This window comes from Cebidichthys violaceus, unplaced genomic scaffold (assembly GCF_023349555.1).
Source record: "Cebidichthys violaceus isolate CVI_PGR_0920_01 unplaced genomic scaffold, fCebVio1.0.p SCAF_25, whole genome shotgun sequence".
In the NCBI taxonomy this organism is placed as follows: domain Eukaryota; kingdom Metazoa; phylum Chordata; class Actinopteri; order Perciformes; family Stichaeidae; genus Cebidichthys; species Cebidichthys violaceus.
Genome location: NW_027176428.1, coordinates 2,696,107 through 2,708,213, shown reverse-complemented (window position 1 = coordinate 2,708,213; position 12,107 = coordinate 2,696,107). Strand labels below are relative to the sequence as shown.

The window sequence follows — 12,107 nt, the reverse complement described above, 5'->3', positions numbered from 1 at the left end:
TCGATAAAACTTAACTTAACTTCGACACTTCGAACAAATTAAATCAAAGCTGTTTTGTCACAAATAATGTGTTGTAGAGTTGTATTGTTAATTCAATTGTAAGGTGATAAATATGGGTTGTGGTGTAAACCTAAATGTTAACACTATTTGTGTTTCAATTTTGTGCTTGGGCACGCACTTACAAACAGAAAGGCAGGATAAATCTATTGATTGTGCAACAAATTCGATTTTTTTTGCTTTAAATGTATGGACTTTTTTGCAGTTGTAGTCACAGCATGGTGGAGCAGACCCTATGGTCTCGTCATATAGTTGGATGGTGTATTTACTCAATTCTCCTGGGAAGAGAAAATACCTTATAGGTGGAAAGAAGATAGAGAGGGGGTTATAAAGTGCTGACAGACAGGCCCTATAGGAGAAGACAGAAGTCCATTGAACAAGATGAATCACCTTTCATGTGGGATTGTGGAAACAACATTGTTGGGCAGCCGGACTTGCCGTTGTGAGAGTTAGCAGGTAACGAGAGATACCGGAGGGGAAATGTGAACCCGTCCTTACAAGAGCGGCATCTGTTGCTTTTTAGGAGCCACGAGAAAAATACACAGGGACAGAAGTGATGAGAGGTGACTGAATTTAAGGCAAGGTGAAATGTAATGATGTGTGGCAGCCAGTATTAGATTAAGATTAAATTGGAAGAGAAAAATAAATGAAGCAAAAAGTACACCTGCATTTATATGTTGGGGTGTGTATTCTGGTGTTGGGTGGCTCTAATCATCTTTGTATATATCACCTCATTTGGTTAGCGTCTTGTTTTTTTAATCATTTCCTTACTATTTAATATTCCTGTCTTGCCGTACTGTATGCAATTTGAATAATCCGTCATTTAGATTTATGAGTGAAAACATCAAGCCCCTATTTTAATGTGCACTTTGTCACATAGCCATTTACCGTAGAAACATGAATTCTTATCATAAATCCTTCTGTAATTGACTGTAATTCCCAGTTGTCCCTGTTTGATTGTATCCCACATAACTGAAGCCTCCTGACGATCTGAGTCCTGATTGTTGTTGTTCCTTGCCTAGTTTTCCCCACACATCTCTGTGATTACCAGAGCCAATGTCTCCTTTGAGACTGACTTATGTAATATTCCCCTTGTGTACACAGACCCCCTGAGATGTGTTTACTAAAAAGCACGAAACAATGTTTTCCTCACCCGCTTTTTATTACTGTGACATTGATCTTCTTCCAGGAGCATGTCCTCTGAATGGAAAGATAGATTCTCCTTTGTGTCCTGAAACATTTGCTATGGATGAGCACACTTGAGACGTTTTGGATTCATCCCTCACTCTCCTTACTCAGCCGGGAAGTTTTTCTTTTGTTGGAAGAAATAACTTAGGGTTCTGCTCTTATATTGTATCAGTTTTACACAACATCTCAGTAAAGAACTGTGATTCCCTTACCATGCTCACCCGTAAACATCTTAAAGGAATATATTTGTATATCGCTTAGCTAAAACCATACTATTTAAAACACTTTTGTATAAAGAGTCTCAGGCTTGTACAAGTGCCGCGCTACTCGTGTTTGGGAAGTGCTGACTATATAACTGGATAAATAAGACTTGGATTATACTGCAGGAGTTGTGTCAGAGAAATTTTCAAGGCTGATATCTGAAAGTGCGAACATGAACCTGGGAGTGCAACTGAACTCCAAACCACAGAAATTCAGTCACACATTTTAAAGGTACTGAGAGTTGAATGGATATGGGTTTGCATGATGATCTCCTGTTGGGAGTCTGCAGTATGTGTTCACGCCTTGATGCGATTGAAGCGGGAAAAAATGTGCCCGTGAAAATAATGTGTATGTGGTGATGCCAGTTGTCCTGTCCACACCCTTGTTGCCTTTTAAGCTTTGATGAATAATGCCCTTCAAGTGATTCTTTAAAGATTTGGTTTTGTCAATTCAAATAAAAAATGTTCGTGCTTGCAGCAACATACTCAGCATGTGCGGTAATTGCTCAAAAAGTCTTTACTTTAACTATTTGAGCTTTGAAAACATCTACCTCAGATTCATTTCAACTGCACCAATGCTCTCATGAGGAATGCTATAGTTTCACACAGAGTTCAAAGGCTTAACAGGCAATTTGAAGCATTAAAGTGCAGCATCATCATTCCCACAGTTGCTACTGACTATCCCTGACCCTATACACTCATTTATAGTGGAGTACACTTCTGAGGCAGAACATGTATTCCTTTGTGACTGCAAGCACCACGTGTGCTCAATTAAAGTCCTCCAAACAGTGTCCTTCTGACTTTTCTGTGCCCAACCCCAGGCAACCTTGCTCTTATCGTTACTGGATTTCAATCCTGGCATTCCTTCCTACCTCCACATTTAATTCCACTGTCCTCATTGTTGCTGACAGGATCTTGAATGCTGCTTATTTTATCCCACAGCCCAAATAACCATCAGCAAGTTAAACACCCAGTGTGATTAATCATTGTGTTTTCTGTCTCCATGGACTGCCATGTGATATTGTATCTAATCAGTCTAATTCTGTTTTAGTTCAGCTATTGTTTTTTTGTTGTGGGCAGAATGTGAGCTTGACTCCCTGCAGTTTTCTGTTACAGACCTTTTTCGGAAATAGGGTGGACTGGGTGATCCGCCAGCTAAGAAGTTTAAGTGCTGCTATTCATCCTCAGCGAGGGCACTTCTAGTTTTTGGGAAAAAAGGGCAGGTACATCATGATAATAAGGGTATTGCTATCAGCATGGTGTATATGTTGAATATGAGTATCTACATAGTAATATGTTTATTGTGATGTGGATGTGTATTTTGAAATCTGGGATGTGCTACCCTATCACTCCACAGTGAAGCTTGTTGAAGCGCCAGCTCAGTAAGAAGGACGTTTTTATCTCCGGCCCACTCCCCACTGTTGGCTGTGGCGGTGGACGTTTTAGCAGACTCTTGCATCTTCACAACTAGCTTCAGACGCAGTGCTGTGGAGGGGGGACAAAAGCCTAACTTGGTTTAAACGGTGCCAAGCCCCATCAGGTGTTAAAATCTCACTTGAGTGTGAGATTTAAATTAAACTACAACACTGGTGCCTCATTAGACGGGCACCACGGGAACCCCAGGGAGTCCCTGTGACACGGCCATGACGTCACCGAGACGATGTATATCGGCGCGTACCTTCACACTGCGCCGTCCATGCGACTCACGTTGCTAAAAGGGGGTGAAATGACATTGGTGCCTTAAAAGAAAAAAACATACGTAATAGTCTTAAATTCGCTGTTCGAACAACGGACTCTTTCTGGATACTGAGAAGAAACAGACAACTTGCCCGGTGCTCCCCCACTTTAACCTGCAGAAGGAAGATCACGGAATTCCTGGATTCTTCAAGTCGGCATTCGTTGTTTTGTCCACCGCCAGACAAGAATCAGCACGTCGCTTCAACTGCCTGGTTGTTATAGATGGTGCTCGGATTCAACCGAGTGTGTTCACTGCTCAACATGAGAGGTTCATAGGCTGCTGAGGACCAGGAACACTGCAGCTTTCAGAGCTGGTGACACAGCTAAACTGAAAACAGCCAGAGCCAACCTGTCTGGTGGCATCAGAAACACTAAACTTCTGTTTGCCAAAAAGACAACTCATCATTTCAAAGACAGCAGAGACACACTGAGACAGCAGAGACACACTGAGCCTATGTGGCAGATGATTAAACCAGGCTACAGACCTTATTCCACAACAGGCCTTTTACAGCAATGTCTCTCTGTGGAACCAACTTAAGAACTTCTTTGCACATTTTGAAGCACTAAACAACACGCTGGCACAGAGGACACCACCTCCTCTCAACGACTCTTCCCCAGCCAGCATGTAAAACACTTAATGATTAATGCCTGCAAAGCTGCCGGTCCAGACAACATACTCGATTGTGTGTTTAAAGATTGTGCAGAAGAGCTCAAGGATGTCCTCACGGACATCTTCAAAAGCTCGTTGAGTCCGGCTGTTGTCCCTCCTTGCTTCAAAGCCTCCACCATCATACCCGTGCCAATGAACTCCCCCCCATCCTGCTTATGGGCATGTGGGTCACATCATCAATGACGGGAGAAACAACAGGAATGAGATGAACCAACCGGCCATGTTGTGTAAAGATAATCAATTTTTCCCTCAAGGTAATAAAAATAAAGGAGTTTGTGATTGATTTCAGGAGATCCCACACCCAGAACCCACACCAAAGCCCAGCAGCATCTTTACTTTCTCTGGAAGCTAGAGAGAGCAAGAGCCCTGGCACCCATCATGTCTTCCTTCTACCGAGGCATCGTGGAGAGCATTCTGACCAGCTGCATCACTGTGTGGTTTGGGAGATGCTCTGCCTCCAACTGCTAGTCCCTGCAGCACATAGTGAATGTGACTAGGAAGGTCACTGGTGTCTCATTCCCCTCCCTCCTGGACATTTACATCATCTGCCTAGCCTGCAAAGCCACCTGCATTGCGAGTGACCCCACCCATCCCTCACACAGCCTCTTCAGTCTCCTACTATCTGGGAGAAGATACCAGAGCCTCCAGGCTTGTATCACTAGACTTGGTCACAGCTTCATACATCAGGCTGTCAGGATGCTGAACTCTCTCCCCTCTGCCTCCAAAAAGACGGACTGTAACTTACCCACACAGCACCAGCCCAAGAACTTTCGTTATACAAGCATATTCGCACACACTCAGCAAGAGCCACTTTGTAAAGAACACCACAAAAAACTGCTTCTAATTATTCATCTTGTGTGTAATGCCACATTACTTGCCCATGTCTTCATCTCTATTTGCACTATATGTTGTTCTGTACCTCATTATTGTCTATTTGATTCACATTTTAAATTGTATAGAATTTATTTTTTTATCTTAATATTTTTTAAACCCTTGTGCTTTTGTTTTAATACTTGTACATACCAACACCATGGTCTGAGAAGAACTGTATTTTGATCTTCTATATGTCTGTACATATGGGAGAGTTGAAAATAAAGTTGAATTTGATCTTAACCTCATCTTGAACAAGCATGTTAACACAGTTGTCCAGTCTTGTTTTTTGCAGCTCTGTTTGAGGATGATTTATAACTCTGTTTACACAGAGTGCTGGTTCAATAGAAGTTGATCATAATGACACTATTTATCTGCTGAAATGAAGTGCAGTGAGAGCAGCATCACCCTGATATTTTGCTTTTAAACCTGGTCTGTCAACACAGTTTCTCAATTGCTATGTGCCCCACTCATATCATTGTTAATTTGAAACAGTTCAGACCATGTTTTGCTTATCAAACTTTGTCACATCAAAATTAAAAAAGTCGCAATTCTCTCTGGTTCTATTTTGAAAGCTGCAGGTGGTCGATGCACTGAAATAGCATCCTGTGACATAAATATTCGATTCACTTTTGAGTTACCCTGTCAGTGTATTTGAAGCTTTTAATTTAAGTGCTTAAGATCTACAGTATGCCAAATCTTACATGCTTATGTTTGCATGCATACACACACTGCGTGCACATGTTTTGTAGTATTTGTACAAGTATTTGTCACCCTGCTCTTGCTGCTGTATGTGACATGTACGTTTCACGTGCTTATGTGGGAGGACAGTATTCTCTGTGTGGCATTATTATCCTATTATATAATCCGTCTTTATTTATAACGTGTGTGTGCTGTTGTTGGATAATATCACAAGCATACATGTGAGCTGTGGAGCAAACACCATGAGTCACTACAAGGGCAAAGGTGGTGCTGGAAGAAAATCCTTTTAGATCGAGGCAAACAAATATCAATGTATCAGAAAATAAAAATCGAATCGTTGATATTTCTGTATTTATAATTTAGATTTTTAGACTATATTGTATACTCCATTCCTAACCTTCTCTCAGCTATGAAAAAGGATTGCTGGTACACTGATAAATGATACAGATGAGCCATTAAAACGCCTGTCAGAATCAATTGCGAGTGAAAAAAGCAGTGGCCTCTGTTGCTGCCTTCTAACCGCTGTCCTGTCATCTGTGGCTCTCTGCCTGAGGTACAACAGATCAACGCTCTGGCACTGGTCGAGTTTTGATGACCCCTGTGGAATTGTGATGTCTCAAGAGGTCAAGCTGAAACAGAAGGCAGCGCACAAGCTCTTGTCACAAATCCAACCCAAAAAGAGTAAATCTGTCTGATCAACTTTGTGTTATTATGTCATTTTGGGCATTTTGATTTAGAGTTTCTCTAATTTTGGGCTGTTAAATCTGTCACCACCAATAATTATCTGTTCCTTTATCAATCAATATAAATGATGTCCTTTAAAACCAGTTCTGATCCTTTTTTTAAACTGTTTCTGTGATATTTATGTCAGAACTTTGCTCCAGCAAAGCACCATTTGTATGTGTGAGTCATCTTAAACTTGCATGTGTTGTTTTGTATCATGTGAATGGAGGCATGCATTGCCCACCTGCTCTGTGTTGCACATGCAGCACGAACAGATTCTAATCTGAAAATCTCCAGCTGTTTTAATGGATGATACATTAGCTACTTTGACTTTGATTTGAATCCCTCCACTAGGAAAAAAATATGTAGTACATACTTTAAGCTTTTATGCATGTGGCTTTATGGAAATAAATCTACAAATAGGCCATAAAGTAGAATCACAACAGCAGCTATAATACTTTAAGATTAATCGTTTGTAGAACAAGAGGTCACATACAGTATATAGGCATTCTCCAGTAGGCCTTTGTAATTCCTACAAAATAGTGATGGATTATTGGTTAGGGAGTTTTGCAACAAAGCAGGTTTTTCATTTATTTTGTTGTTTACTCTCTGCTTGAATGTTCATCAGTGTGCTGCTGTTGTGTTTGGCTGTAAGGCAAAAAACCTGCATACTTTCATCTCATATGATTCAACACATGCTGTTTCCTCTAAGGCCCCCCGCGAGCATATGCTGACCAAACAACATACATGGTCTAATTAGTGTACAGTCCCTGGGCTCACCCAAGATACATTTGGCTTGACATGGAACATGCTGTGGCAACAAGTGCACTCATTTTTTGTGCTGAAAATACCCAGACAACATTATGGATCAGAAGTGTGTAAATATGACGAATACAGGATGCAGCTGTCATTTAATTTAATTGCTAGCAGAGGCCTGATTTATTCGTGTTTATAAAAAAACAACATAATTTTAGTTCTTGTATTCTCCTGCTTGCACACACAGGCGTCACACATTATTAGGTGCACAAGTCCCTGGAAAACACTATTTTGTGCTGAGCGGATTATCTCGGAACTGATCTAAACCGAGCACTCACAAACCAAACACACACACATATGTACAAAACGCCCACGTTGGCTAGCCGCCCCACCCTCCCCGCATCATGTGCGAAGCAGATTTGTCCTCTCGTGGCAGAACTGAGATCAGTGTGGCTGCACACACAATATCTTCCTTTAATGTTTTCTGTTTGTCCTGCTCCGTATATTGATTAAAGTTGGATTTCCTTTTTTAGAGGGACTCCTAACAGTCGAGAGAAGCAGGACAAAATACGAACATCATCACTTTGAGAAGCCAATTGACTTTCAGTTTTGTAGTCAGTAGTGCATGTATAATATTTGGCGCTTACAATGTAAAAAAATATGATTATAGCATTACTATGTCAATAACAACTACAGCTGGCATTTAAACTTTTATTTTGTTGACAAAGTTAGAGGAATACATCAGTTGTTCAAAACCTTTTCACAATGTAATATGTTAATTACAGGGAAACAAAAAGGAAAATCCTTGCAGGGGATTTTTTTAAATGCTTTGGGCTAATATCAGAGGCTCTTATGTTCACTTCAGTAATTTTATTATCAGCTGTTGCTTTTTTAGTTGATTCTTGAATCTTAGGCTACAGTAATTTTACACTAAGATAAAATTGAAAATAAATCTTAGTTTTATATTTTTTCCCAATTCTGCGGAATTTAGATATTGAGAATGAGTTTATTAATACCAGGTATCAGGTTTAAATGTATAGCCCAGTGGATCTGATGTCATAATCCAGAGTGTTTCCAGATACAGATCACATGATAATAACAGTTTAATCGTGCCTTTCTGTGGAATGGGAAAACTGAGTTTCTTCAAAAAGTGCTAGTGTGCTCAGACACAATGAGATGCAGTATAGCTGTTAAATTAAAAGGACAGTTTCCTGTTGCCTCTAACATTCTCTGTGATCAGAATAATGTAACCAGGATGTGTGTGTCCTACAGCGCACAACTCTGGGGTTTGTTGAACGAAGAAGTGGAAAAAGAAAATATAAGCTATCTTCATATTGCCATTTTACAACTTGCATCTTACAGTTACATCTGCACTGCTTGGGACCATTCATTTATTGTATTTTTTTGTGATCAGACTTAAATATGCCCATGATTGCTGTGTGCAATCTGGTCAACTCTGGGCATGCGTGAACACACACACTTGTAATCAGCTGGTCACATTTGTTTACCAGCAAGGCATCTTATTCATATAATGAGATGGTTTATTATCGCAAGCAATTGAATCTAAAAGGACGCTGAGGGCTAATGTGAGCCATACCTCCCTTCATTCAGCTCTAAAATGAAAGTGTCCCTGTTGCTTGTATAGCTCATTAACTGTCTTCTCCGGGGCAATTATGTGACAGCAAATAACCTGCTGTGTGGGTAAAAAGCAACTTCCTCAGATTTAGAAGAAGATGTTTTTGTGCTTTTTTGAGATGGTAAAAGATAAACTGCAGTCACACGTACAGTACATAATGTTGCTGAACTTATGTCTTAAGTTATTTATACCATTAACAATGAGGTTGATGTAGTCAAACAGGCTCCACCAGGTCAATCAGTTTAGCAAGGATCACTGTGGGGAAGATCTAAGATATGTGACCACATGGCTAGCCAGCTCCCTGAAATTGCTTACATACTGTACACCATTTCACAGCATGCCTTGCCCTATAATGAACACTTATCTAGACCCATATATCTTTATTCTGTCAGGCTGTAGCTTATTCAAAGAGGACCAGATAACACGTAGTCTAGAAAAGACATAACTTATAACATTATTTAGTGTGTCTGCTGTGAATAATGTTTACTTTTGTTTGTGTCTCTTCTTCTTTATCTTGTTGTTTGTGCAGTTTCTAAAATATCACGTTCATGTGTGAATGCAAACTTGTTATAAGTGTTATCAGTCAAATATACAGGCAAAAAGTTCACAACCCTATGGACCCGTATTCATGTTTTGTTGTACAAAAGTAACTAGCAGCGCGGACCTCTCTTCCACCTTTGTTTTTTCTTAATTTTTTTAAATTTCTTACGGACTGAATTATTATTATTTTTTAAACATTAAACAGATGCCATTATGTTGAAGTAGAAAATTAGGATTATGCTTTATTTGGACAACTATATTAAAAAGAAATATGCCAGCTGCTAAACCGCTAGTGCACCTTCCATAGCAACTGCTGTTTCATAGCAATTATATATAGTATATTAATGATATAGTCGTAGAATACTATTATTATGTAGTCATTACATCACAGCTTCGCTTCTGGCTGAACATTACTCCTCAGCTATGATATATTTACATCATACCACGACCTGTCATAAGCTATTGCATGCCAAAGTCAAACAAAATAACTTGGAATGTTGAAATCAAATTATCTAGTAGACTCTTCAGTAATTCAGTAATTATCAAAAGTAAACTTCCAAATACAAATTTATAGGGAGGAGGAAAAATGGGAAATAAACCATTGTTTTCTTTTAAACTAGATAGCTTATTGAGACTACTTTAACTCTGCAGCAGCAGCAGCAGCAGCAGCAGCATTTTTCCTTTAACTTTACTCCTAACTTGAGAAATGTGTTTTAAATTGCTCCCCAGTCCTCTCCACTGAGTTTGCAATAATCTGTCAGGATGGATTACTACCTCTTACATTTGAACTCAGTGGGCCACGTTTGTCGATTTAAGCCTCCTAGTTTGATGTCATGGCCCACCAAAACATCCAAATGTTAACATCTGCTCTCGGATGTTTGGAAATGTTGGTTGCACATTCTACTCGGGCAGAGGCCTGAGGAATTTTTGACTTTCAACAAAGGGGCCACCATATTACAATATTTAAACTGTGATTGTACTATGTTGAGATATTACTGGCAAAAAACGTTTGGGCTATTTTGCTACCATAATGTTTTCTTTTAGAATAGTGGAAAGAAAACCTCCAAAAATACACATTTAGGTGTTTATTTTACTACACTCTGTCAAGTTACGTCGCAGTTTTCTTCCTAAATTCACCAACAGTTAGAATCAGATTATGCCTCATTTTCTTAAACACATTTTAATAATAAATGAAATAATAATTTAAGTTGTCTGGGGAAGTTTCATGGTGATGTCTATTAGTTAACGCTATTCACCTGTATTCACCTCTTTAAAACACAGTAACATAAATCAAGAGTTGTATTCTAACAGTCAAAGAAAGTTTGAAAAGTGTTTATTTTCATTTTACGAGTCCAATTCATGTATATCCAAGATTTCAATTCAGTCAAATAAATTGTTGATTGTATCGAGGTGGCCTGAAACGGTAATATGAGCTTTATCTGAGTTTTTTCTGATAAACCGGATTATGTGTTGTGGGAATTGAACAGGACTATGGTATATGGATTTATAGGGTCAGACACGCATTACTATTCATTACACTTGAAGGGCAGGAAGAACACAAGACAATATTGCTTGGATTAAACACCACCTCCTAACTCTTGAACTTTTTGCCATCATTGTGCCTTTTCTTATTTAAACAAAAGGATAACATTTTCTATGACATCCATGTCTATAATGCATTATAAACATTATTATTATATATTATTATATTATTAGCACTCATAAATATTCACAATGATTTATAACACATTATGAAGCATGTTATAATGAGTCAAAATTATAATTGTCATAATTATAATATATTTTAATCTTAATCTATAAATTGCTGAAGTGGTCATTGTTTTCTTGAAGTAAAGAAAAAAAAATATTTTTACGTTTTTTCTGTTCTTGAATATATTTAATAATACATTTTCTCTTCACTTATGAAACAATGACCACTTAAAGTTACTGCATATTAACAGTGATTATAATGCATTATAAAAAGATCATAATGGAACAACTGTGGGAATTATAATACTCTATGATCCTTGCAAAAAGAAACGTCAGTGAGTGACCAGCAACTATGAAGTATTACGATGCTTGACCTTATAAGTCATTATAAAATGCTTTCTAATGTGTTATGATTATTGCCATATAGGGCATTATGAATATTTAATATTAGTGCTTATAACTATATTATACAGTGCTATAAGCAGATTATAATGCACAAGTAATAATAATAAGTGTTGATAAAAAGTGTTACCAAATGTTCACTCTGAAGTAGGAGCAAACAATAAGCAATCTTTTTCCACTTCATATGGTTTATAAGCTCAGAATACTTAACGCTCAGAGCAGAGCTGTTTGTTTCTGTTCCGCGGTCGTTATAACTAATGGTCTTCTCTCTTCTCTCTCAGGTGGCATCCCATTTGTCTTGACCGGAGAACTGTTTGAACAGTCCTACCGACCTGCCGCCTTCATGGTCGCTGGCATAGTAAACTGGCTGTGCAACTTTATCGTCGGCCTCCTGTTCCCATTCATTCAAGTGAGTTACCTCATCTAATAGTGTAGTATTGGGGTTGGGGTCAGGCTTTGGAGCCCAATGTCAATAGAGACGAGTGACACTTTTCTAAAATAAAGCATTGCTCACAAAGTTAAAGCAAACTAACACCAACTATGTTTGTCACTTTAGCCTTTGGAAAACCCTTAAAGTTGTCAGCCCCTTATTAATCCCTGCAGTGGCTGCCTGTCACACCGTGTTTGTTCTGCCTGCTTTCCACCAGCATCTCAACCTCCTTGCTGGATTTTTATTAGTCAACACACTTGCTATTTGATGTTTCTGTAGTCCTATCACATACCATTATGTATTTTTTATCCTAATAATATGAAGCTATTGAACTCTAATGGTTGTCTTTGAAAATGTCAGGGACTGCTCAGGCTTTTCACTAATGCTATTATCTTAATGATCAGAGTGTTTCTGACGGAACATGCG

At 38.8% G+C, this 12,107-nt stretch overlaps 1 protein-coding gene across 9 annotated transcripts in view; it reads left to right on the top strand.

Annotated features, from left to right (window-relative positions):
• Nucleotides 1-12,107, top strand: part of slc2a9l2 (solute carrier family 2 member 9, like 2) — a 97,533-nt gene that overhangs the window by 69,653 nt on the left and 15,773 nt on the right. For all 9 annotated transcript variants that reach the window (XM_068720603.1, XM_068720602.1, XM_068720608.1 and 6 more), the window contains one exon: nucleotides 11,533-11,660. In XM_068720603.1, coding sequence (XP_068576704.1) covers nucleotides 11,533-11,660 — 128 coding nt within the window. The remainder of the gene's footprint in view (nucleotides 1-11,532; nucleotides 11,661-12,107) is intronic.